Source organism: Mauremys mutica, chromosome 9 (assembly GCF_020497125.1).
Source record: "Mauremys mutica isolate MM-2020 ecotype Southern chromosome 9, ASM2049712v1, whole genome shotgun sequence".
Lineage (NCBI taxonomy): Eukaryota > Metazoa > Chordata > Testudines > Geoemydidae > Mauremys > Mauremys mutica.
In genome coordinates, this window is record NC_059080.1 from 45250431 (window position 1) to 45274080 (window position 23650).

General features: G+C 50.3%; 1 protein-coding gene across 6 annotated transcripts in view; it reads right to left on the reverse strand.

Annotated features, from left to right (window-relative positions):
- Positions 1-23650, reverse strand: part of PHKA1 (phosphorylase kinase regulatory subunit alpha 1) — an 86698-nt gene that overhangs the window by 31754 nt on the left and 31294 nt on the right. For all 6 annotated transcript variants that reach the window (XM_045030397.1, XM_045030398.1, XM_045030400.1 and 3 more), the window contains 5 exons: positions 20732-20839; positions 17870-17948; positions 16700-16834; positions 8439-8548; positions 6215-6359 (listed from right to left, as the gene is read on the reverse strand). In XM_045030397.1, coding sequence (XP_044886332.1) covers positions 6215-6359; positions 8439-8548; positions 16700-16834; positions 17870-17948; positions 20732-20839 — 577 coding nt within the window. The remainder of the gene's footprint in view (positions 1-6214; positions 6360-8438; positions 8549-16699; positions 16835-17869; positions 17949-20731; positions 20840-23650) is intronic.

Below are 23650 nucleotides of genomic sequence, written 5' to 3' on the forward strand. Positions count from 1 at the left end.
AGCACCGGCAATGATGCAGAGCTCTCCAGCAGAGGAGTCCATGCAATCTCTGAATAGAAAGAGGGCCCCAGCATGGACTGACCGGGAAGTCTTGGATCTGATCGGTGTGTGGGGCGAGGAGTCTGTGCTTTTGGAGCTGCGCTCCAAAAAACGGAATGCAAAGACCTACGAGAAGATCTCCAAAGCCATGAGAGACAGAGGATACAGCCGGGATGCAACGCAGTGCCGCGTGAACATCAAGGACCCGAGACAAGGCTACCAGAAGACCAAAGCGGCAAACGGACGCTCCAGAGCCCAGCCCCAGACATGCCGCTTCTACGAGGCACTGCATGCCATTCTCGGTGGGTCTGCCACAACTACCCCACCAGTGACCGTGGACTCCACCGATGGGATAGTGTCGACAGCCAGTTCCTCGGCGATGTTCGCGGACGGGGAAGATGAGGAAGGGTTTGTGGAGGACGAGGCAGGCGACAGCGCTTACAACGCTGGTTTCCCCGACAGCCAGGATCTCTTCATCACCCTCATGGAGATCCCCTACCAACCCTCCCCAGCAGTTACCCCAGACCCTGAATCAGGGGAAGGATCAGTCGGTAAGTGCTTTAAACATGTAAACTTTTATTATTAATGTAACAGGAATCTGAACTATGTGAAAAGGAGGTCTATATATATGGGGATAGAATAGAAATCCTCTTGGGAGATCTCCACGAAGCTCTCCTGGAGGTAATCGAAAAGCCTCCGCAGGAGGTTCCTGGGGAGAGCTGCCTTATTGGGTGCTCTGTGGTAGCACACTTTTCTGCGCCAGGCTTTCATGAGGTATTCTGGGAGCACTGCCTCCACGAGCATGGCAGCATAGGCCCCTGGTTTGTGCTGGCTTTCACGCAGTATGCGCTCTTTCTCCTTCAGTGACCCTCCTCAGGGTGATATCGCTCGGCGACTCCTGCATCTAATTAGGGGAATTACTGTAATGTTACGCCTGGTCCAAAGTATTTTTAAAAAATCTCCAGACAGACGGCGTAGCAGAGACTCAGCACGCTGCTGCGTGACAAGCGTAACGGAAAGCCAAAGAATCAAATGGATGCTCATGGAGGGAGGGAAGGGGGACTGAGGACGCAAGCTATCCCACAGTTCCTGCAGTCTCTGAAAAGCATTTGCATTCTTGGCTGAGCTCCCAATACCTGTACGGTCAAACACATTGTCCACGGTGGTTCAGGGCATAGCTCGTCAATGTACCCCCACCCCCAGAAGGAAAAGGAAAAAAAAATCGTCTCTTGACTCTTTTAAATGTCACCCTATGTGTACTGAATGCTGCTGGCACTGTACTGTAGCATCCTCCCCCCACCACCTCATGGGTGGCTGACGGTGCAATACGACTGGTATCCGTCCTCATCATCAGCCTTGTGGCAGATGGTGTAGTGCAGTAGGACTGCTATCCGTCCTCATCATCAGCCCATAAGTAGACGGCCTGCTAACCGTCTTCATCATAGCAACAGGGGGCTGAGCTCCATCAGCCCCCGCCTTTCATGTGTAAAGAAAAGATTCTGTCCTGTCTGGACTATCATAGCAGCTGGAGGCTGCCTTCCCCTCATTTCATTTCACTAACAAGTCACTGTTTCTTATTCCTGCATTCTTTATTACTTCAGCACACAAATGGGGGGACACTGCAACGGTAGCCCAGGAAGGCTGGGGGAGGAGGGAAGCAACAGGTGGGGTTGTTGCAGGGGCACCCCCTGTGAATGGCATGCGGCTCATCATTCCTGCATGATCTGACACAGAGCAGCTGTGCTCTCTAGTTCTCTGATACACTGCAACCCTAGTACACTTGCCCCACACTGCAACCCTAGTACACTTGCCCCATATTCTAGGCAGGACTGATTCTATTTTTAGATACCATAAAGGAGGGATTGACTCAGGGAGTCATTCCCAGTTTTGTCTTTTGCGCCCCTGGCTGATCTCGGCCAGGGGCACCTATGACAGCAGCAGAAGGTATAGTGCAGTAGGACTGGTAACCGTCATCACATTGCCAATTTACAATGGCATGGTAGATGGTACAATATGGCTGATAACCATCTCTGCTGTCATGCAAAAGCAAAGGAATGCTGCTGTGTAGCGCTGCTGAATCGCCTCTGTCTGCGGCATCTAGTACACATACGGTGACAGTGATAAAAGGCAAAACAGGCTCCATGGTTGCCACGCTATGGCGTCTGCCAGGGTAATCCAGGGAAAACGGGCTCGAAATGATTGTCTGGCGTTGCTTTCCCGGAGGAAGGAATGACTGGCGACATTTACCCAGAACCACCCACGACAATGATTTTTGACCCATCAGGCACTGGGATCTCAACCCAGAATTCCAAGGGTCGGGGGAGACTGCGATGGGGTGGAACAGGGGCAGAGTTTATGCTTTCCGGATTGCCTGGAGCAGGAGTGCGCATGAGACAGGTGCTGTGCATGGTCTTGTTCACAGAGACAGACTACACTGTGTTCATTGTTCGCAGAAATGTATCTTTGCAAGGAATTCACTCCCTTTTTCCCATCACACAGCTTCGACTGTCTCCAGACCTGCCACAGCATCCCCCTCACAGAGGCTGGCAAAGATTAGGCAGCGAAAGAAAAAGACACAGGACGAGATGTTCGCTGAACTTATGGGCTGCTCCCGAGACGAGGCGGACCAGCAGAGCCAGTGGAGGGAGACCCTCTCTCTGTACCAGCGCTCACTCAGCGAACGGGAGGAGAGGTGGCGTGAGGAAGAGAAGCAGGCGACTCAAACGCTGCTTGGACTAATGAGGGAGCAAACGGACACGCTCCAGCGCCTTGTGGATGTTCTGCAGGACCGCAGGCAGGAGGACAGAGCCCCCCTGCAGTGTATCTGCAACCGCCCTCCCCCGCCACAAAGTCCCATACCCCCCGCACCCAAAATAACCAGAAGGAGGGGCGCCAAGGGCCGTGAAAACTGTCACCGCACCCCAGCAGAGTGCTCAAGTACCCAAAAGCTCTCATACCCTAAATTTTGAAAAGTCCTTCCCTTGCTGACTCACCCAAGCCCCAATCCCAGTTTCATCCCCTGTCTAGTTGATTATTAAAAATACTTTGCTGTTAATTACTGTTTCCCTCATGTTTTTTTTTGTTTTTTTTTACAGAAGATTGTGTTTGAAGGGAGGGGTGGGGAAGGGGGTTGGTAATTGCATAGGACAGTCACCTTTACCAGGGTACAGACATGGGGGCAGGATCAGCAGCAGGTCACACACACAGTGCAGTCAGTAGGCAGCCTGGTCGGTATGGGAGGTGGTTTCCAGGTTCTGTGTGGGTATGGGGGTACGTGACTTTGTAGCGGGGGAGGGCGGTTACAGATCTTATGCAGCGGTCCTTGTCCTGGACCACAGAGCCACGCAGCAGAGGAATCTGTATCCGTCCTCCTCCGCCACAAGGTCACATAGCCCCCGCACACAGAGTCCCAAAAAGGAGGGATGGCAGGCTCCATTGAAACAACCAGTCCGGCACTGCGGACCGCTCTAGGAGCAGGAGCCTGTCATTCCTCGAGTTTAGAGGCGGTCTTTACATCACCGCACACCCTACCCAGCACAGTCTGCGTCCCAGTTTCAACCCTTTTAACGCAAAGTCATTAATAAAGAAACCTTTGTTAAGTAACAATGGAACATGTATTTTATTTTTACACGTGTGTTGGAAGTGGGGGAAACGGGGTATGTAACTGCAGAGGATAGTCACCAGTAACTGGGTAAAGAAATCGGGGCAGGTTCAGCTTCTCTGTAAAGAAACTGAACAGTCACAGGTCACGCTGCTCGCTGAGGAACCTAGGTTTCAAAGCCTCCCGGATGCATAGCGCTTCCCGCTGGGCTCTTCTAATCGCACGGGTGTCTGGCTGAGCGTAATCAGCAGCCAGGCGATTTGCCTCAACCTCCCATCCCGCCATAAAGGTCTCCCCCTTGCTCTCACAGAGATTGTGGAGCACACAGCAAGCTGCAATAACAATGGGGATATTGGTTTCGCTGAGATCCGAGCCAGTCAGTAAGCTTCGCCATCTCCCCTTGAGACATCCGAAAGCACACCACCACCATTCTGCACTTGCTCAGCCGGTAGTTGAAGAGTTCCTTGTCAGTGTCCAAGGCGCCTGTATAGGGCTTCATGAGGCACGGCATTAGCGGGTAGGCTGGGTCCCCGAGGATCACTATAGGCATCTGCACATCCCCAACAGTTATTTTGTGGTCCGGGAAGAAACTACCTTCCTGCAGGCGTCTAAACAGACCAGAGTTCCTGAAAACACGCGCGTCATGAACCTTGCCCGGCCACCCAACGTTGATGTTGGTTAAACGTCCCCTATGGTCCACCAGTGCATGCAGCACCATTGAAAAGTAGCCCGATTTCTCAGCAGCTGACTGTGGAAGAGGTGGACGATAAGGTGCGAGGAGTTGACAACGGCCATAACTGCAGCGGGCTCCATGTTCGCAGTGCTGTGGCGTCCGCGCTGTCACTGACCAGAAAAGTGCGCGAACAGATTGCCCGCCGGCGGTTTCAGGGGGAGGACGGGAGTGACGGTTCAATGATGACAGTTACCCAAAAGCACCCTCGACACATTTTTTCCCCCAGCAGGCATTGGGGGCTCTACCCAGCATTCCAATGGGCAGTGGGGAGTGCGGGAACTGTGGGATAGCTGCCCACAGTGCACCGCTTCCAAAGTCGACGCTTGCCCCGTTAGTGCGGACTCACAAATTCGAATTAGTGTCCTTAGTGTGGATACACAAATTCGACTTCGTAAGGTCGATTCCACAAATTCAACTTAAGTTGAATCGAACTACCTCTTGTAGTGTAGACATACCCTTAGTCCTCCAGCAGCACACCTTCTCACTCTCAGCTCCTCACACGCACTTCCTCTCCTCTAGCTTCCCCCTCCCTGACTGCAGTGAGCTCCTTTTTAAACCCAGGTGCCCTGATTAGCCTGCCTTGATTGGCTGCAGGTGTTCTAATCAGCCTGTCTGCCTTAATTGGTTCTAGCAGGTTCCTGATTACTCTAGTGCAGCCCCTGCTCTGGTCACTCAGGGAACAGAAAACTACTCAGCCAGTGACCAGTATATTTGCCCTTTACCAGACTCCTGTGACCCACTGGCCTGGGTCTGTCACACAGTATGTATTTCAAATTTGTGCTATGTTTCTGGGTGACACCCCAGACAGTTTGGCATCAGCAAAATGGGCCATCAAGCAGGCCAGATAAAGGATCATCAGCTATACAACTGACTCACTGAGAGAAGGCAGATGCACCTTGTGACTCACCAAGGCATGCAGGGACATGCCTATGGAGAGAACTCTAAGGCTTCCAAGCCATGTGCTGGGCAGCTTGTGTTTGAAACAAAGGAAGTACGGGCCGCATGGCAAGAGATTATAAAGGGCAGCTGCATCTTCTCCATTTTGTCTTCAGTTCTGCTTCTGACCTCTGCAGGAACTGTGCTTGAAACTGAAGCTCTGAACAAAGGACTGAGCAACCCATCCAAGCTGGGATGTTTGTACTCCAGAGACTTGACTGGTTTAAATCAGCAGTAATCCCATCAAGCCTGAAACAAGCCTGAACTAAGAACTTTGCAATTGTTGTATGTATTTGATTCCATTTAACCAATTTTAACTCTATATTTCTTTCTTTTTATGAATAAACCTTAGATTCTAAAGGATGGGCAACAGCATGATTTGTGGGTAAGATCTGACTGGTATATTGAGCTGGGTCTGGGGCTTGGTCCTTTGGTTATGAAAACCAATACCCCAGTAAAAGAAAAAAGGTTCTCCTGATCCCATTCATCCCCATACAAAGTGGCGCTGGTGGTGATACTGGGAAACTGGAGTGTCTGAGGGAATTGCTTATATGACTTCTGGTTAGCCAGTGGGGTAAAACCAAAGTGCTCTCTGGCTGGTTTGGCATGCCTTAGTAGTAAAGGACCCCCAGCCTTCGGCTGTGACTGCCCTGTTCTAAGCAATTTGTCCTGAATTGATACTCTCAGTTATGCCCCAACAAAGGCCGCTTTGTTACAACAGATCAGAGCATGACAGCACAGCTCTGCCTCCTTCCCATTGATCAGCTGGGGCCTTTGGACCAGCTCCACAGAACTTCTTAGTGCAGCTCTGCTAGGTGCTGGGGCCAAGAGGCTACGCTGTGTTTAAGGGATGCATTGACTTTGCCTTTCTGGATACGCAGAGAGACAGGCCAGAGGGCCTTTACCAAGCATGGTTTGCGAGATGGGGAAGGTGATTGTCGGCCGTCCAGTCATCCTCCAGCGGCTGCACAGGTAGGAGAGGTCTGTCCGCAGCATCTCCACGATCATCTTGTTGTCCAAGGCCAAGTAGAACTGCTGCTGATCGATGAACTGCAGGGGACACAGGAGCAGAGGTGAGCGTGAGAGGATGAAAGCCACAAGGACTCAGACTGCTACTGCAGCACAGGGAGAGATGAGAAGTGGACCATTCATGGGACAAAGGAGCAAAGCTAGAAAGGGCTTCTGCAACAGCACAGCAAGCGGGTCAGTCCATTGCCATGGATTGGTTCTGGGGCATCTGCAGGATTTAGGGGTCTTACAGGTGGCATGTGCTGTAGGCTGCATGAATGCCAAGACAGGCAATACTGGAGAATCACAGAGGTTGTATGGGAGAAGCTAGTTCTTGGCTGCTAGGTCCCACTGGAAATCCTTTCTACATAACCTGCCTGGAGACTGACAATCCCAGATTCAAGACTCCTGCTTTAGGCATGGCTGCCAGCTCTCCAGCTGATAGGCAGGTGTGGGAAGGTGCTAATGCTGTCATACAGGGGTGGGAACCTGCTCACTGTCACAGAGTAATTAACCAGGGAATCTGTGGCAGTGACACTTCTGGAGAGAAGAGCAATGGGCACTGCTGAGCAGCATCCTGCTGTGAGAGGAAGTGCCCTTCCACTGCATTTCTAGCAGCTACTTTAGTGACAAAGCACACATCAATAAAGAGACAGACCAGATTTCAACATTTCTGTAGCAAGGCATTTAACAGCAGGTGCTGCATACACAGACTCAGTTAAATCGCTGTTAGATGAATGCCCTCATGGGGGTGGCAATTGGGGGGGGGGGTGTCACTTCATTCCCACACAGTCTGCTTCTCTCCCCACTTACCTTCACACCACCCATAAACACAAGTCATCAGCCCAAGAGACACAAGTGTAGCTGCTGTATCATCTTGGTGACTGGAGCGCTGACTTCTCCTGACAGCCTGTGGATTTTAGGCTGGGCTGACAGCCTCCATTTGTCTACAGAGCTGCAGATGGTGCAGGCTTCACAGCCTCTCCAGTGTGCACAGCCCTGATGCAGAGAAGTCACCTGCTGCAGCAAGAGGACGACTTGCCTCTGCCCACACAGCCCTCAGGTTCTCTGTCAAGCCTGCCAGCCTGGGGGACAGTTGGTAGATTTTAATTGCCTACCTACTCTCTGCATATAGGAGCCATGGGGCAGCCTGCTGCACCCTGGCTTTTGATCATTGCACCCCTAGGCGGGGCTAGAACCAGGGACCTAGGAGGTGGAAATTTCCCTGCTCTATTACCAATCCCTCTTGGTGTTCTTAAAAAGGAGGAAACCAAGAGATTTTAGTGTCTTTAAAAATCAGGTTTTACAGCTTGCCACAGTCAAGGTCCTTTTCCTAATTTCTCCCTATTCACAGCAGCCTCTAGAGGGCTTCCCTGTTTGTAAAGAAAAGGAAGACTTGCTTACAGGAGCACTTTCTACCCAGTGCTTCCCCAACCAGGAGGCTCTAGCTGGTCCCTTTCCCTTCTTGTGAGGCGCTCTCCACAAACTGCTTTGGTGCTACATTCAGCTGCAGGGCCTTGACCACCATGGCATCACATGGTACCACAGGTAGCCATGCTGTTCCCAGGACTGGCTGAGCAAAGAGACATTTCCTTCCATTTCCTATGCACACACTGCTTTTATGGTAGGGTCCACACAGGGCCTGGACTGCTGCCATGGATCACTTCCTTTTAAAAAAAAAAACAGCATTGAAGCACCTGCTATGGAGAAACTGACAGAGGTTTCTGTGGACTGGGTCAAGATTGGCAGGTCCCATCTCTGACTTTGTGCCTCTTTGAGGTACCAGATAGGTGGACCAGCCTTTTATTGGACCAGCCTCTCTTGGTGAGAGAGACTAAGAAGAAGAGCTCTGTGTGGCTTGAAATCTTGTGGCTCTCACCAACAGAGGCTGGTCCAGTAAAAAGACATTCCCTCCCCAACCTTGTCTTTCTAATACCCTGGGATCCACATGGCTACAACTACACTTAGCAGTTTGCGGTATCCTTTAAAAAAGAAGCCTGTGCTTCGATTCATAAAGGCCATGCACTTACCTGGTTGGAGCTGCACCGCTTACACAGCATGGTCAATACACATCTACTACCATGACACACAACTCAGCTGCCACACTGCCCAGCCACCTACCTGGGGTGTAAAGGTGAAGATGTTCTTTCTGATGTCGTAGAGCTTGGATGTGCCCAGGACTCCCATGTACCGGAAGGGTCGTCCACTCAGGTTCATTCGCTTGTTGCGACCTGTGAGAAGTGGAAAGAGGAGAGGTCAATGCCTCTGTTACTGAAATGCTCTGAGAGGACACCTAAGACAGGACATTTGAGCAAAAAGGCTCAGGCTTAACGGCTGTCCACTTGCAAAGAAACCCACTTGATCCAAGACACATCTGGAGCAAGAGTGTTTCCAATAATGATAATCTTGTCACTTTTGGACAACGCTTCGGTCCGAGGACAGCTCCCCACTCTGGAGGCAAACAGAAGGAGTTTGCCTGGGATCCCTCTGAGCAGAGGTACGCTAAGTGCTGCAGTAGGGGGACTGCGCTGGTGAGTATCTGAGTGTCTGTTGGGGGGGCAGTTTGGCAGTTTGACTGTGTGCTTGATTGTTTGATTGCTTGTTTGACCAGTTTGATTTGGGAGTGCTTTGTTCCAGCTGGGCCTGACTGTTATAAAAAGGCAGTCAGCTGCGAACCAGCTGAGCAGTGAACAGCAGAGAGGCAAACAGAAGGAGTTTGCCTGGGAGTTCGCCTGGAGAGAGCTCTTAGAAGGAAGAGACCATGGATGCTGAGCAATCTGCCGTTGTGACCTGCACAGGATGCGCCATGTTCGTCTTCCTTCCACAGGATAGGAGCGACTTTGTCTGTACAAAGTGCAAGCTGATCTCCATCTTGGAAGAGAAGATTCAAGGTCTGGAGAAACGAATAACAACCCTGCGTTCCATAAAAGAAAATGAGGATTTCCTGGATAGACGTCAGGATCAGCTGCAGCGGGCACAATGTTCTGAAGATTCAGAGCAGGCTACGCAGCGGGGACAGAAGACCAGCGAGGGTAAGTGGCGGCATGTGACTTCCAGAAGGGGAAAGAGTACCAGAAACACAGATACAGGTGAGCAACCGTTTTCATGTTCTCTCCACAGGTACTAGTGCAGAGAGTGGAGTGGATGATACACCTGAGGGAACAGAGCAGAAGGAGACTCCACTGATTGGAAGGCATGAGATGCGCTGTCCTAGGGATGGGGGTTCCACGACCACCACTCCGAAGAGGAGGAGGAGGAGGGTTGTGGTGGTCGGGGACTCTCTCCTCAGGGGGACTGAGTCATCTATCTGCCGCCCTGACCGGGAAAACTGAGAGGTGTGCTGCTTGCCAGGGGCTAGGATTCACGATGTGACGGAGAGACTGCCGAGACTTATCAAGCCCTCGGATCGCAACCCCTTCCTGCTTCTCCACGTGGGCACCAATGATACTGCCAAGAATGACCTTGAGCGTATCACTGCAGACTACGTGGCTCTGGGAAGAAGGATAAAGGAGTTTGAGGCGCAAGTGGTGTTCTCGTCTATCCTCCCTATGGCAGGAAAAGGCCAGGGTAGAGACCGTCGAATCGTGGAAATCAACGAATGGCTACGCAGATGGTGTCGGAGAGAAGGGTTTGGATTCTTTGACAATGGGATGGTCTTCCAAGAAGAAGGATTGCTAGGCAGAGACGGGCTCCACCTCACGAAGAGAGGGAAGAGCATCTTTGCAAGCAGGCTGGCTAACCTAGTGAGGAGGGCTTTAAACTAGGTTCACCGGGGGAAGGAGACCAAAGCCCCGAGGTAAGTGGGGAAGTGGGATACCGGGAGAAAGCACAAGCAGGAGACTGCAAGAGGGGAGATCTCCTGTCTCAGACCGAGAAAGCGGGACAATCAGCGGGTTATCTTAAGTGCCTATACACAAATGCAAGAAGCCTGGGGAACAAGCAGGGAGAACTAGAAGTCCTGGCACAGTCAGGGAATTATGATGTAATTGGAATAACAGAGACTTGGTGGGATAACTCACATGATTGGAGTACTGTCATGGATGGATATAAACTGTTCAGGAAGGACAGGCAGGGAAGAAAAGGTGGGGGAGTTGCGTTGTACGTAAGAGAGTAGTATGACTGCTCAGAGCTCCAGTATGAAAAACTGCAGAAAAACCTGAGTGTCTCTGGATTAAATTTAGAAGTATGAACAACAAGGATAATGTCGTGGTGGGAGTCTGCTACAGACCACCAGACCAGGGTGATGAGGTGGACGAGGCTTTCTTCCAGCAACTAACAGAAGTTGCTAGATCACAGGCCCTGGTTCTCATGGGGGACTTTAATCACCCCGATATCTGCTGGGAGAGCAATACAGCAGTGCACAGACAATCTAGGAAGTTTCTGGAAAGTGTAGGGGACAATTTCCTGGTGCAAGTGCTGGAGGAACCAACTAGGGGAAAAGCTCTTCTTGACCTGCTGCTCACAAACAGGGAAGAAATAGTAGAGGAAGCAATAGTGGATGGGAACCTGGGAGGCAGTGACCATGAGATGGTCAAGTTCAGGATCCTGACACAAGGAAAAAGGGAAAGCAGTAGAACAGAGACCCTGGACTTCAGAAAAGCAGATTTCGACTCCCTCAGGGAACTGATGGGCAAGGTCCCCTGGGAGAATAACATGACGGGGAAGGGAGTCGAGGAAAGCTGGCTGTATTTCAAAGAAACCTTATTGAGGTTGCAGGAACAAACCATCCCGATGTGTAGGAAGAAAAGTAAATATGGCAGGCGACCAGCTTGGCTTAACAGTGAAATCCTTGCTCGTCTTAAACACAAGAGAACAGCTTACAAGAAGTGGAAGATTGGACAAATAATCAGGAAGGAGTATAAAAGTATTGTTCAGGCATGCAGGTGTGAAATCAGGAAGGCCAAATCACACTCGGAGTTGCAGCTAGCGGAGATGTTAGGAGTAACAAGAAGGGTTTCTTTAGGTATGTTAGCAACAGGAAGAAAGTCAAGGAAAAAGTGTGGGCCCCTTGCTGAATGAGGGAGGGAACCTAGTGACAGAGGATGTGGAGAAAGCTAGTGTACTCAATGCTTTTTTTGCCTCTGTCTTCACAGACAAGGTCAGCTCCCAGACAGCTGCACTCTGCAGCACGGTATGGGGAGGAGGTGACCAGCTCTCTGTGGAGAAAGAAGTAGTTCGGGGCTATTTAGGAAAGCTGGATGAGCACAAGTCCATGGGGCCAGATGCGCTGCATCCGAGGGTGCTAAAGGAGTTGGCCGATGAGATTGCAGAGCCATTGGCCATTATCTTTGAAAAATCATGGCGATCGGGGGAGGTCCCGGATGACTGGAAAAAAGCTAATGTAGTGCCCATCTTTAAAAAGAGGAAGAAGGAAGATCCAGGGAACTACAGGCCAGTCAGTCTCACCTCAGTCCCTGGAAAAATCATGGAACAGGTCCTCAAGGAATCAATCCTGAACCACTTAAAGGAGGAGAAAGTGATCAGGAACAGTCAGCATGGATTCACCAAGGGCAAGTCATGCCTGACTAACCTAATTGCCTTCTATGACGAGATAACCGGCTCTGTGGATGAGGGTAAAGCAGTGGATGTACTATTTCTGGACTTTAGCAAAGCTTTTGATACAGTCTCCCACAGTATTCTTGCCAGCAAGTTAAAGAAGTATGGGCTGGATGAATGGACGGTAAGGTGGATAGAAAACTGGCTAGATGGTCGGGCTCAACGGGTAGTGATCAATGGTTCCATGTCTAGTTGGCAGCCGGTATCAAGTGGAGTGCCCCAAGTGTCGGTGCTGGGGCCAGTTTTATTCAATATCTTCATTAACGATCTGGAGGATGGTGTGGACTGCACCCTTAGCAAGTTTGCAGATGACACTAAACTGGGAGGAGTGGTTGATATGCTGGAGGGTAGGGCTAGGATACAGAGGGACCTAGACAAATTAGAGGATTGGGCCAAAAGAAATATGATGAGGTTCAACAAGGACAAGTGCAGAGTCCTGCACTTAGGATGGAAGAATCCCATGCACTGCTACAGACTAGGGACCGAATGGCTGGGCAGCAGTTCTGCAGAAAAGGACCTAGGGGTTACGGTGGACGAAAAGCTGAATATGAGTCAGTGTGCCCTTGTTGCCCAGAAGGCTAATGGCATTTTGGGTTGTATAAGTAGGGGCATTTCCAGCAGATCGAGGGATGTGATCATTCCCCTCTACTCAGCACTGGTGAGGCCTCATTTGGAGTACTGTGTCCAGTTTTGGGCCCCACACTACAAGAAGGATGTGGATAAATTGGAGAGAGTCCAGCGGAGGGCAACAAAAATGATTAGGGGGCTGGAGCACATGACTTATGAGGAGAGGCTGAGGGAACTGGGATTGTTTAGTCTGCAGAAGAGAAGAATGAGGGGGGATTTGATAGCTGCTTTCAACTACCTGAAAGGGGGTTCCAAAGAGGATGGATCTAGACTGTTCTCAGTGGTAGAAGATGACAGAACAAGGAGTAATGGTCTCAAGTTGCAGAGGGGGAGGTTTAGGTTGGATATTAGGAAAAACTTTTTCACTAGTAGGGTGGTGAAGAACTGGAATGGGTTACCTAGGGAGGTGGTGGAATCTCCTTCCTTAGAGGTTTTTAAGGTCAGGCTTGACAAAGCCCTGGCTGGGATGACTTAGTTGGCTTTGGTCCTGCTTTGAGCAGGGGGTTGGACTAGATGACCTCCTGAGGTCCCTTCCAACCCTGAGATTCTATGTGCTATGCTGCACCTTAGGCATTATAGCCCATCTGAGCACTAGACCGGGACTCTGGAGATTTGGGTTCTATTCCTGCATCTGGCCTCCTGGATGATTTTGGGCAAGTCACATGGCTGCTTTATGCCTCAGTTTCTCCATCTGTAAAATTGGGACAATACTGCTATGAAAAAGTGCTAGATAAGAGCTAGGGACTCATTATTATGCCCTGTTCCAACAAGCTTCTTGCACTGGAGAGTTAAAACATTTACAGCCCTCCCACTGGATCAGGCTCTATTGTTATCGTTGTAGGGGAAACTGAGGATTTGTAGCTTAGTTGAAATCCAGCTGCTAGAACAATCATATGCTCCCTCCTTTGAACTCCTAGGTCCCACACTGCTTGTACCAAGATGTTTGAGTCCCTTGTTAATATACTGGCACCACTGAATGAAGGTTTTCCTCACCAGCATGCAGCAAATCCCAGGCAGTGGGGTGCACAGACATGCTTCCACCTCTCTGAGCAGACACATGCAGTGGGGAAGCTATTCGGTATGTAAATGAAGATGTGCTCTCAGAACAGAGGAAGGAGGCAGTGTGATGTTGCATTCCATGTGTTTTATGGAAATATGCTTATGAATGTCACTATGATGTAACTGGAATATACTTTATGCAAAAGGTCTCTTGTAAGATATCATAACCAGCAGAGGGCAACAGTACATGACTTACAAGAAGAGGCTGAGGGAACTGGGCTTATTTAGTCTGTAGAAGTGAAGGCTGCTATCAAATCCTCAACTACCTGAAGGGGGGTTCCAAAGAGAATGGAACTAGGCTGTTCTCAGTGGTGACAGATGACAGAACAAGAAGCAATGGTCAAGTTGCAGTGGGGGAGGTCTAGGTTGGATGTTAGGAAACACTATTTCACTAGGAGGGTGGTGAAGGACTGGAATGGGTTACCTATGGAGGTGGTAGACTCTCCATCCTTTGAGGTTTTTAAGGCCCGTCTTGACAAAGCCCTGGCTGGGATGATTTAGTTGGGGATTGGTTCTGCTTTGAGCAGGGGATTGGACTAGATGACCTCCTGAGATCTTTTCCAACCCTAATATTCTATGATTCTATAACAAAGGTTATAACCTACTGAATATATTCCTCCTATTTGTATGCATGTATCATTCTTGTATCTGAATCTAGAAATATAAAATATAACTGAGGTCCTATTGCAATTATGCAAAGTGTGGGCCATTAATGGTGGTTTAGAATGCTGATGGCTCCCACTGACTAGGACAATTGGTTGTAAATGGTTTATCTATCTGCATGACTTCCTGTGTACTGTGGCCCAACCCAGGAAGCATGGAGACGAGAGGGGTCTTACAGTGACATGTGACCATGTCACATGATACTGGAATCCATCTTAATTCTTGTACTTTTTCCATTGATGAGGCAGGGGTGGGGACAAGCACAGACAAAAGATTCTTGCCTTGTGTCAAAGCTGTAAAAGGGAGGGGAGCAGGACAAAAGAGGCTGCCACTCATGAGAAAACCCCTGCTTACCACCTGAGATGTCTGCTGGAACTAACACAGACTGTACCAGGAGAAAGGATTAGGCCCAGAGTTTGAAGGAGCTGTGAAAGCTTATTGGAACATCTTTGAGAGTGAGATATTACCTGTAATCAGTTTCTCAGTGTATTAGGCTTAGACTTGCATGTTTTTGCTTTATTTTGCTTGGTGACTTACGTTGTTCTATTACTTGAGACCAATTAAATCCTACTTTTTATACTTAATAAAAATCACTTCTGTTTATTAATAAACCCACAGTAAGTGATTAATACCTGGGGGAGCAAACAGCTGTGCATATATTTATAGAGGGCGGACAATTTATGAGTTTACCCTGTATAAGCTTTATACAGAGTAAAACTGATTTATTTGGGGTTTGGATCCCATTGGGAACTGGGTGTCTGAGTGCTGGAGACAGGTAACCTGCTCAGATGTTTTCAGTTTAGTCTGCAGCTTTGGGGGCCTGGACCAGACTCTGGGTCTGTGTTGCAGCAGGCTAGCATGTTTGGCTCAATAAAACAGGGTTCTTGAAGTCCCAAGCTGGCAGGGAAAACGAGCTCAGAGGTAATTTCAGTACATCAGGTGACAGTCTCAAGGGGGTCTCTGTGACCCATTATAGGCAGATTTTCAAGAAGCTGAAGGCTGTGCTAGCAATGCGCTCCACAGGGCTTTCAGAAGCAGTACTGGCTGGAGCTACACAAAGCAAAAGGTTGGGATAGGACTTGAGAGGTCTCCCTTCCCCAGGCAATCCCTTCACAACACCCAGCATCTGGTTCAAAACAGGCCCCTTCTAGAGATCAAGCAAGCAACACAAGAGGGGACTGCTGAAGAGCGAGCAGTCTCCAGAGGAGGAGGGAAGGAGTCTCAGTATTAATTCAGACCTCCCCTCGCCTGCATTCAACTGGCCATAGGAAGAGAGGATAGGTCAAGGGCTTTGGATGATAACAGGGCTCCTGTCTTTTTGAAGTGTTCCCGTATCTCAGTGGCTCTCAACCTTTCCAGCTGACTGTACCCTTTTCAGGAGTCTGATTGTCTTATGTACCCCAAGTTTCACTTCACTTGAAAACTACTTGTTTACAAAATCAGACCTAAAATACAAAAAACTGTCTCAGCAGAGGGTTACTGACAAACTGCTGACTCTCATTTTTGCCATGTAATTATAAAATAAATCAATCAGAATATAAATATTGTACTTATATTTTAGTGTAAACTATATAAAGCAGCATAAACAAGTCATTGTCTGTATGAAATGTTAGTTTGTACTGACTTTGCTCGTGCTTTTCCTGTAGCCTGTTGCAAAACTAGACAAATATCTAGATGAGTTGATGTACCTCCTGGCAGAGCTCTGCGTATCCCCAGGGATACATGTACCCCTGCCTTATCTAGATGACAAAGGAGTTCAGACTCCAACTGACCTTTCACCCTCCATGCCCCTTGTCAGACTTTCACCCCATGAAAGCTGCCTGGACAGTCAGAGGGTACAGAGCCCATTGGAGGTCTGCATGCAGGAGCCCAGCACCACAGCATCTGGGCGGCAGGCTCCGCACTGGAGGTTGTGAGGTTTTTAAATGAGAGGAAAACCATTTCCATCGATCTACAGCTCTGTTGAAACTTGTTATAACAAGATCTAGATTTGGAAGCGAGCTTGACCAACATGGCCATATTGACGGCAGCCTGGGCTTACAGTCAGCAGGTTGGAGACCGACACTGGTGCTTGAAAGAGGGATTCGGGGGGGGGGGGGGGGGGAGGGGGAAGAAATGGGTGGTGACAGGGCTGTAGGGAGTTCTCCCAAGAGTCCTTTGCCCACTAAAAGAGGGGGTTAGAAGGTGTGCAGGGACCATTAGAGAACAACACACCTGTGTTCAGTCAGGAAAGAGGGTTACTGGCAGCCTCATGACATTCTCCAACAAAAAATGGGGGTGTGGGGGAAGGAGCTGATAGTGTGTCATAGGCGCTGCCACAGCTGAGACAAGACCTGCTGCTCCGCTGGCCATTAGTGCACATTGGAAAGTCAGACACAGGGAGGATCGAGTCATTTCCCAAGCTGCCTTTCCCTGTCCCATCCAGATGTTCTATCACCCCCTACCCCAGGTGCGTAGGCAAAGCTCCAGCCACTCACCTAATCTGGCATAGATGTGGCTGAGGATCCGGGCCGGCTGCACTCTGATGGGGTAGACATCAGCCACTGTCTCCACCTCGATGCCCTGCTTCTTCAGGATGGCCTTGATGTGGTCTGTCTCTGCTAGGATGCACACTGGGTGAGGGCGGAGAGGGTAGTATCAGCAGCTGGAGATCTCAGGCCAGGAACTTCACTGCCAAATGGCCATTCTCCATTTGTGGAGGCTGCTCAGAGACTGGGTGCAAGTTTCTTGGCGATGATTGCTTGCGTTCCATCATCGTTAGGGTCAGCACCCATCCCAACTAACCTGGCACCCTAGAGAACAACCTGGGCTCTCCGCCATGACGGGTAGGGGTCTGAGAGCCATCCCCCTGGCAGCAACAATTGCCATGTTGAAGCTTTCATTGCCCAGTGGACTGGATGAGAGGTCCAGGTTAGCAGGTGACAGAGGTGAGAGCAAGACTCATCTCGATATGAGCCAGCAATGGCACTAGCAGGAGATCATGGTTTAAAGGGAGCACTTAAATTTCTATAGCTCCTTCCATCCTGAAGGACCCTTAAGAGCGTTACATACTTAAACAGATTCCTTTATATAGCTCCCATGTCACTTGGGCCACTGCTGAAATGTAGCTACCTCTGTAGAACACCACAGCAGCTGGTTTAACTGAAGGGAGACAAGGAATCTTTAAATCAGAGTCCTGGCCCCTTCATTCTCAGAGTGCCATCCAAAAGAACAGCATCTCAGGCAGCAAACCAGCCTGGGGCATTCGCTCAGCACTGACTCAGAGGGGAGAGTCCCCACAGACACACTGACACCTGAGAGGTCTTCCAATCAAGTATTGATCTGAGTTGACCCTGCTTAGCTTGAGTGATCTCACAGGATCAGAGAAACTGTAAGGGGGAAATGTTACTTTTGCCATCACCTCATGGCACCACTCACCACCTGTATGAAGCCTTTCAACCCCCTGAAAGGGCAACCAGCTGCACCACCCATTGCCAGACGCAAATAACATCTGCCAAATCAAGTCAGTTACCAGATCCAGTGTGGTAAAGCTGCCAGCCCTGCTGGTGGGCAGGAAGCCATTCTGCATTTTGCAGCCAGAGACTGTTTCCATCCCTTCTTGTGTAGCATACCTACAGCAACCTGTAACATCAGACTGCCATGCTCACCTTGGACTACCACATCCGGTTTTGGGACAGTAGCAAACCTGCGATTCAGGGGATCAATTTCACCTGGAGCCAGAAATCCCTGCGTGAAGAAATAACCAGAGAGAGGAATTGCCCTCAGAGAAGACAAGCTGCTTACAGAGACCCCTGCTAACATTACCCTAGCAGCAGAACACATCAGCAACACAGATCACACACACCGAGGACCAGATCAGATGGAGAACCCCCATCAGTCAGGTTCAGTCAATCAGCATTACAATGGGCTCTTAAAGCCTACTGGAAAAAGATAGCTTGAAAAAACCTCTTCCCCTTTCTGGTACTCATGGATGACTCAATTTGGAGCCAGACCCTCCTTCACCCAGAGTTATTTTGCTTATAACGCTATAACAGCATTTAAAAAAAAAGAGAACTGGATAAATTCATGGAGGTTAAGTCCATTAATGGCTATTAGCCAGGATGGGTAAGGAATGGTGTCCCTAGCTTCTGTTTGTCAGAGGCTGGCGATGGATGGCAGGAGAGAGATCACTTGATCATTACCTGTTAAGTTCACTCCCTCTGGGGCACTTGGCATTGGCCACTGTCAGAAGACAGGATACTGGGCTAGATGGACCTTTGGTCTGACCCAGTACGGCCATTCTTATGCTTTCTATCGGTTTTCAAGTATCTAAAGGGGTGTCATCAGGAAGAGGGAGAAAACTTGTTCACCTTAGCCTCTAAGGATAGAACAAGAAGCAATGGGCTTAAGCTGCAGCGGGGGAGGTTTGGGTGGGACATTGGGAAAGAGTTCCTAACTGTCAGGATGGTTAAGCACTGGAGTGGATTGCCTGGGGGGGTTGTGGAGTCTCCATCTCTGGAGATATTTAAGAGTAGGTTAGATAAATGTCTATCAGGGATGGTCTGGGCAGTATTTGGTCCTGCCATGAGGGCAGGGGACTGGACTCGATGACCTCTCGAGGTCCCTTCCAGTCCTAGAATCTATGAGGCCTCACTAATGTTGAATAGAGGGGGATGATCACGTCCCTCGATCTGCTGGCAATGCCCCTACTTATACAGCCCAAAATGCCATTAGCCTTCTTGATAAGAAGGGCACACTGTCGACTCATATCCAGCTTCTCATCCACTATAACCCCTATGTCTTTTTCTGCAGAACTGCTTCCTAGCCATTTGGTCCCTAGTCTGTAACAGTGAATGGGATTCTTCCATCTTAAGTGCAAGACTCTGCACTTGTCCTTGTTGAACCTCATCAGATTTCTTTTGGGTCAATCTTCTAATTTGTTTAGGTCCCTCTGTATCCTATCCCTACCCTCCAGTGTATCTACCGCTCCTCCCAGTTTAGTGTCATCTGCAAACCTGCTGAGGGTGCAGTCCACATCCTTCTGCAGATCATTAATGAAGATATTGAACAAAACCGGCCCCAGGATCGACCCCTGGGGCACTCCTCTTGATACCGGCTGCCAACTAGACATGGAGCCATTGATCGCTAGCTGTTGAGCCTGACGATCTAGCCAGCTTTCTATCCACCTTATAGTCCATTTATCCAGCCTATTCTTCTTTAACTTGCCGGCAAGAACACTGTGGGAGACTATATCAAAAGCTTTGCTAAAGTTGAGGGATAACATGTCCACTGCTTTCCCCTCATCCACAGAGCCTGTTATCTCCTCATAGGAGGAGTGTCTCCAAGTACCTCAGTTTCCCCACCTGTCCAATGGCTTGAAATAGCTTTTGACTATTTAGGTGGTCAGGTTTGGGACTATCTCTTAGTGTGCATATGTACAGTGACAGGCATGATCAGGCTCTGCGTTCGTTTGGGGTCTGTGCAGTGTCAGGCACAGTGAGGGCACCAATCTCAGTAAGTACCTGGCACAAGGAGCACACGTTGGTGATGGGCATCTCTGCAATGCCTGGCACAATGGGGGGCCCTGAGCTCAGTTGGGGTTTTTCGCCTTCCTCTGCAGCATGGGGCACGAGTCACTTGCTGGAGGATTCTCTGAAGCTTGAGGTCTTCAAACCACAGTTTGAGGACTTCAATAACTCAGACATAGGTTAGGGGTTTGTTACAGGGGTGGGTGGGTGAGATTCTGTGGCCTGCATTGTGCAGGAGGTCAGACTAGATGATCATAATGGTTCCTTCTGATCTTAAAGTCTGTGAGTCTGTGAGAAAGAACATTTAACTCTTTAATCCCACCAAGCCCCCATTTGCTATAGTTTGGCAGGAAGAGAGCTCATCCAGACAGGGCAATTCCTAAAAACAGGCCTGAAAGATGAATGAAGTAGCCACGAGCTACAGTGGTCATAGTACAGCGCACTGCTATGCTGAATAGCAGCCCCTGGATGCTGACTGGGTACTTCACTATCCTGGCGGAGGGATGTTTTACTGCAGAGGGGATGGTGTGGCGGACAATGTTACTTAGACAAGCCTCCAGACACTCATATGAGCATATTTCAGAAAAGGTTGTTCACCCAACACACCAGCCAGCAAACAGGGCCAAGCAGAGTGCAGTGACCAGAAGAAGAAAGGCTGGAGATAGGCCTTGAGTAGAATGCAACAGAACAGCCCCATGTGTTTGTCAGAAAGACAAGTGCTACTCAGAGGCAGATGCAGAGAGTACCTAGGAGTAGGGCGCTATAAGGAAAAGCCACATATTCCATGAAGTTATGGACAATTCTTGCAAATGTAAAGATCTTCCGGGCCTGGTGCTAAGTTCGCCCAGTTCCCACTGACCATGGTGGAGGCAAGAGTGCTCAGCAACTCGATGTTTAATGCAACAGGAACAAAGACTGACTCCTGAGCAGACAAATACCTCAGCGACCAGAGCTGCTAAGTGTGGACTAACCGACAGGCCAGAGTGACAGGTGTGATCTCACCTCTGCCATCAGGCACCCCAGGATGTAGAGAGACTGGCCCCACATGTGGGGCAGCTTGCCCATAGGGACTCGGTCAACAGTGTGGGGATTCACATACTCCTCATCCATCTGGAAAAGAAAAAAAAAAGTGTGAGATTGGGCAGCCGACAGTGGCTACAGCCTAGGAGATGCTGCAAGGCACCAACCCACCGCCCAGCAGGGAACGTTTCTTTAGAACTGTTATCACATACCTGGGGGCCCCTCTCTTATCGGGGTGGGGTGTTACCCAGGCAAGCTTCCCCTCCCATGCCCTGATGGGAGACCCCCTCCCAACCTCCTCCCAGTTAGCTAGGGGAGGCCAATACCACACATTCAGGGCCTCCCAGTGCAAATCTCTTGGAAGCAGCTAGAGTTTCCACACAGCATTGTAGCAACATTCCCATGGATCTTCCTGATTTAGTGCAGCAGAGTTCTTAAGTTACCAGAGGATCCCCAGTGTGGCTGTGGCGTCCTCTCACTCTTGGTAGCTGGATGCTGACTTTAAAGGCAATTGACACATTTTAAAAAGTACCCACCCCCAGGAGATCATAGCTGCCCCTGCACGCCCCTTCCTCCTTGGCTGCTTTCAGACATTTGGTTCATTGGGGTCAGGCAGACAGACCTAGAGACTGACAGAGGGGGGGCAAAGGGCAGCCAGCAGAGCTTAGAACACCGCTAAAGCACTGCCTGGCAGGGCAGGTGCCTCAACAGCGAGCGACACCCATTGGAACAAGTGGCGTGTGCACGGTGAGTGCTGCAATGAGCTGAAGGGCATGGAGGTAGATGGAGTTGTGCTTCCTGGCTGGACGTGCTAGCTGCGTCCACACTGCAGCTGGGGGCAAGCCTGCCAGCTCAGGTAGACAGATTCGTGCTCAGCTGCAGCGCAGATGTACCCACTCCATCCTGAGGAGAGCAGGCCTGGGGTCAGGGGGTGTTGGAGCCAGATGTTCTGACCTCAGAGGGAAGGGAGCACACAGCCCCTGCCCACCCTCCCACCCCCCGAGCCTCACACACCAGTTGGTAAGGGGGCAGCATTAACCCAGAGAACTGGCGTGATGGACATCCCCTCAACTCACAGGGCAGGGGTCACAGCAATGCCCAGTCTTAGTCCTGACCAGGAATGAAGCATGCTGGAGATGAGACCCAGCAAGCCATGCTCACCCTCTACCCAGCCCATGCAGAAGGGGGAGGGGAAGTCAGCAGGGGGATTCCTGCAGGGATCAGCCCCAGCTGTTCTGAGCCTCCAGCAGGGGGTGCCCAGCTTCACCCCACATTGCCCCTGGCCAGGCAGATGGACAGCGATGCACAGGTGTCTTGGATAACAGCTGTCATCACTGCCCCTCCCCACTTCGAGCACTGGTAGAGGGAGCATCTATGGGGTGGCAGCAAGAGCATGAGGCAGGGGAAGGGAGATTGGATCCCTTTTGACTCCTGTTACCTCTAATGCTTCAAGCAAGAGCCTGGGCCCTGGGCATAAGGTGCAGCCCCGTCACTCACTGGCTCGTTTAAGAGGGAGCGGGGCCCAGTGACTGACAGGGCAGCTGCTGCCCAATGGGGCTTAAGAGAAGGCACCTGGGCCACATACACAGAGAGATGGAGACAAGACTGGGCAAGTGGGAGCTGCCTGAGGCCAGGCAACAGGCAGAAGAAGCAGGGAGTTGTCTGAGGGAAAGAACTGTAGGAGACCCGCCAGAAGAAAACTGTCGGGAGCACTGGCTAGAGCTGGAGGACCCTACCAAGGGGACAGAGAGCTTGTGGCAGAGCCAGCTTAGTCAGTGCAAGCTGGGCCCAGAAGCAAGGGGTTGATTCTCGAGGGTGGATCCCAGGAGCAGAGGAGGCCTCACAAGTTGGGAGGCCTAGGAGACTAACATTGCAGGGCGCCCTTTGGCAGAAAACCGAGTGGAGGGAGGGCTGTGGGAGGAGCCCAGCAGCACAGGGTTGGCCCTGGAGGGAGGTTCCCTGGAGCAGGATGGGGTACACAGGTGAGGAGCCCTAGGGCAGAGGAGCCCCTGTCACAGGAGACCTGACTTGGGGCTACAGGAGAAAGCTGAGCCCCAAGGCTTCAAGGAAGAGCAACGCTTCATGGCTCATGGGAGAGCAGCAGGTCTGAGAACTCTCAGTGGGAGGCCTGGAGAGTGGGTCCCTGGGACAGAGGAATAGAACTGGGACTGAGCGGTTCATAGAATCATAAAATATCAGGGTTGGAAGGGACCTCAGGAGGTCATCTAGTCCAACCCCCTGCTCAAAGCAGGACCAATTCCCAACTAAATCACCCCAGCCAGGGCTTTGTCAAGCCTGACCTTAAAAACCTCTAAGGAAGGAGATTCCACCACCTCCCTAGGTAACCCATTCCAGTGCTTCACCACTCTCTGAGTGAAAAAGTTTTTCCTAATATCTAGCCTAAACCTCCCCCACTGCAACTTGAGACCATTACTCCTTGTTCTGTCATCTTCTACCACTGAGAACAGTCTAGATCCATCCTCTTTGGAACCCCCTTTCAGGTAGTTGAAAGCAGCTATCAAATCCCTGCCCCCCCCCGCCTTCTCTTCTGCAGACTAAACAATACCAGTTAGCTCAGCCTCTCCTCATAAGTCATGTGCTCCAGCCCCCTAATCATTTTTGTTGCCCTCCTCTGGACTCTTTCCAATTTTTCCACATCCTTCTTGTAGTGTGGGGCCCAAAACTGGACACAGTACTCCAGATGAGGCCTCACCAATGTCGAATAGAGGGGAATGATCACGTTCCTCGATCTGCTGGCAATGCCCCTACGTATACAGCCCAAAATGCCGTTAGCCTTCTTGGCAACAAGGGCACACTGTCGACTCATATCCAGCTTCTCGTCCACTGTAACCCCTAGGTCCTTTTCTGCAGAACTGTTTCCTAGCCATTCGGTCCCTAGTC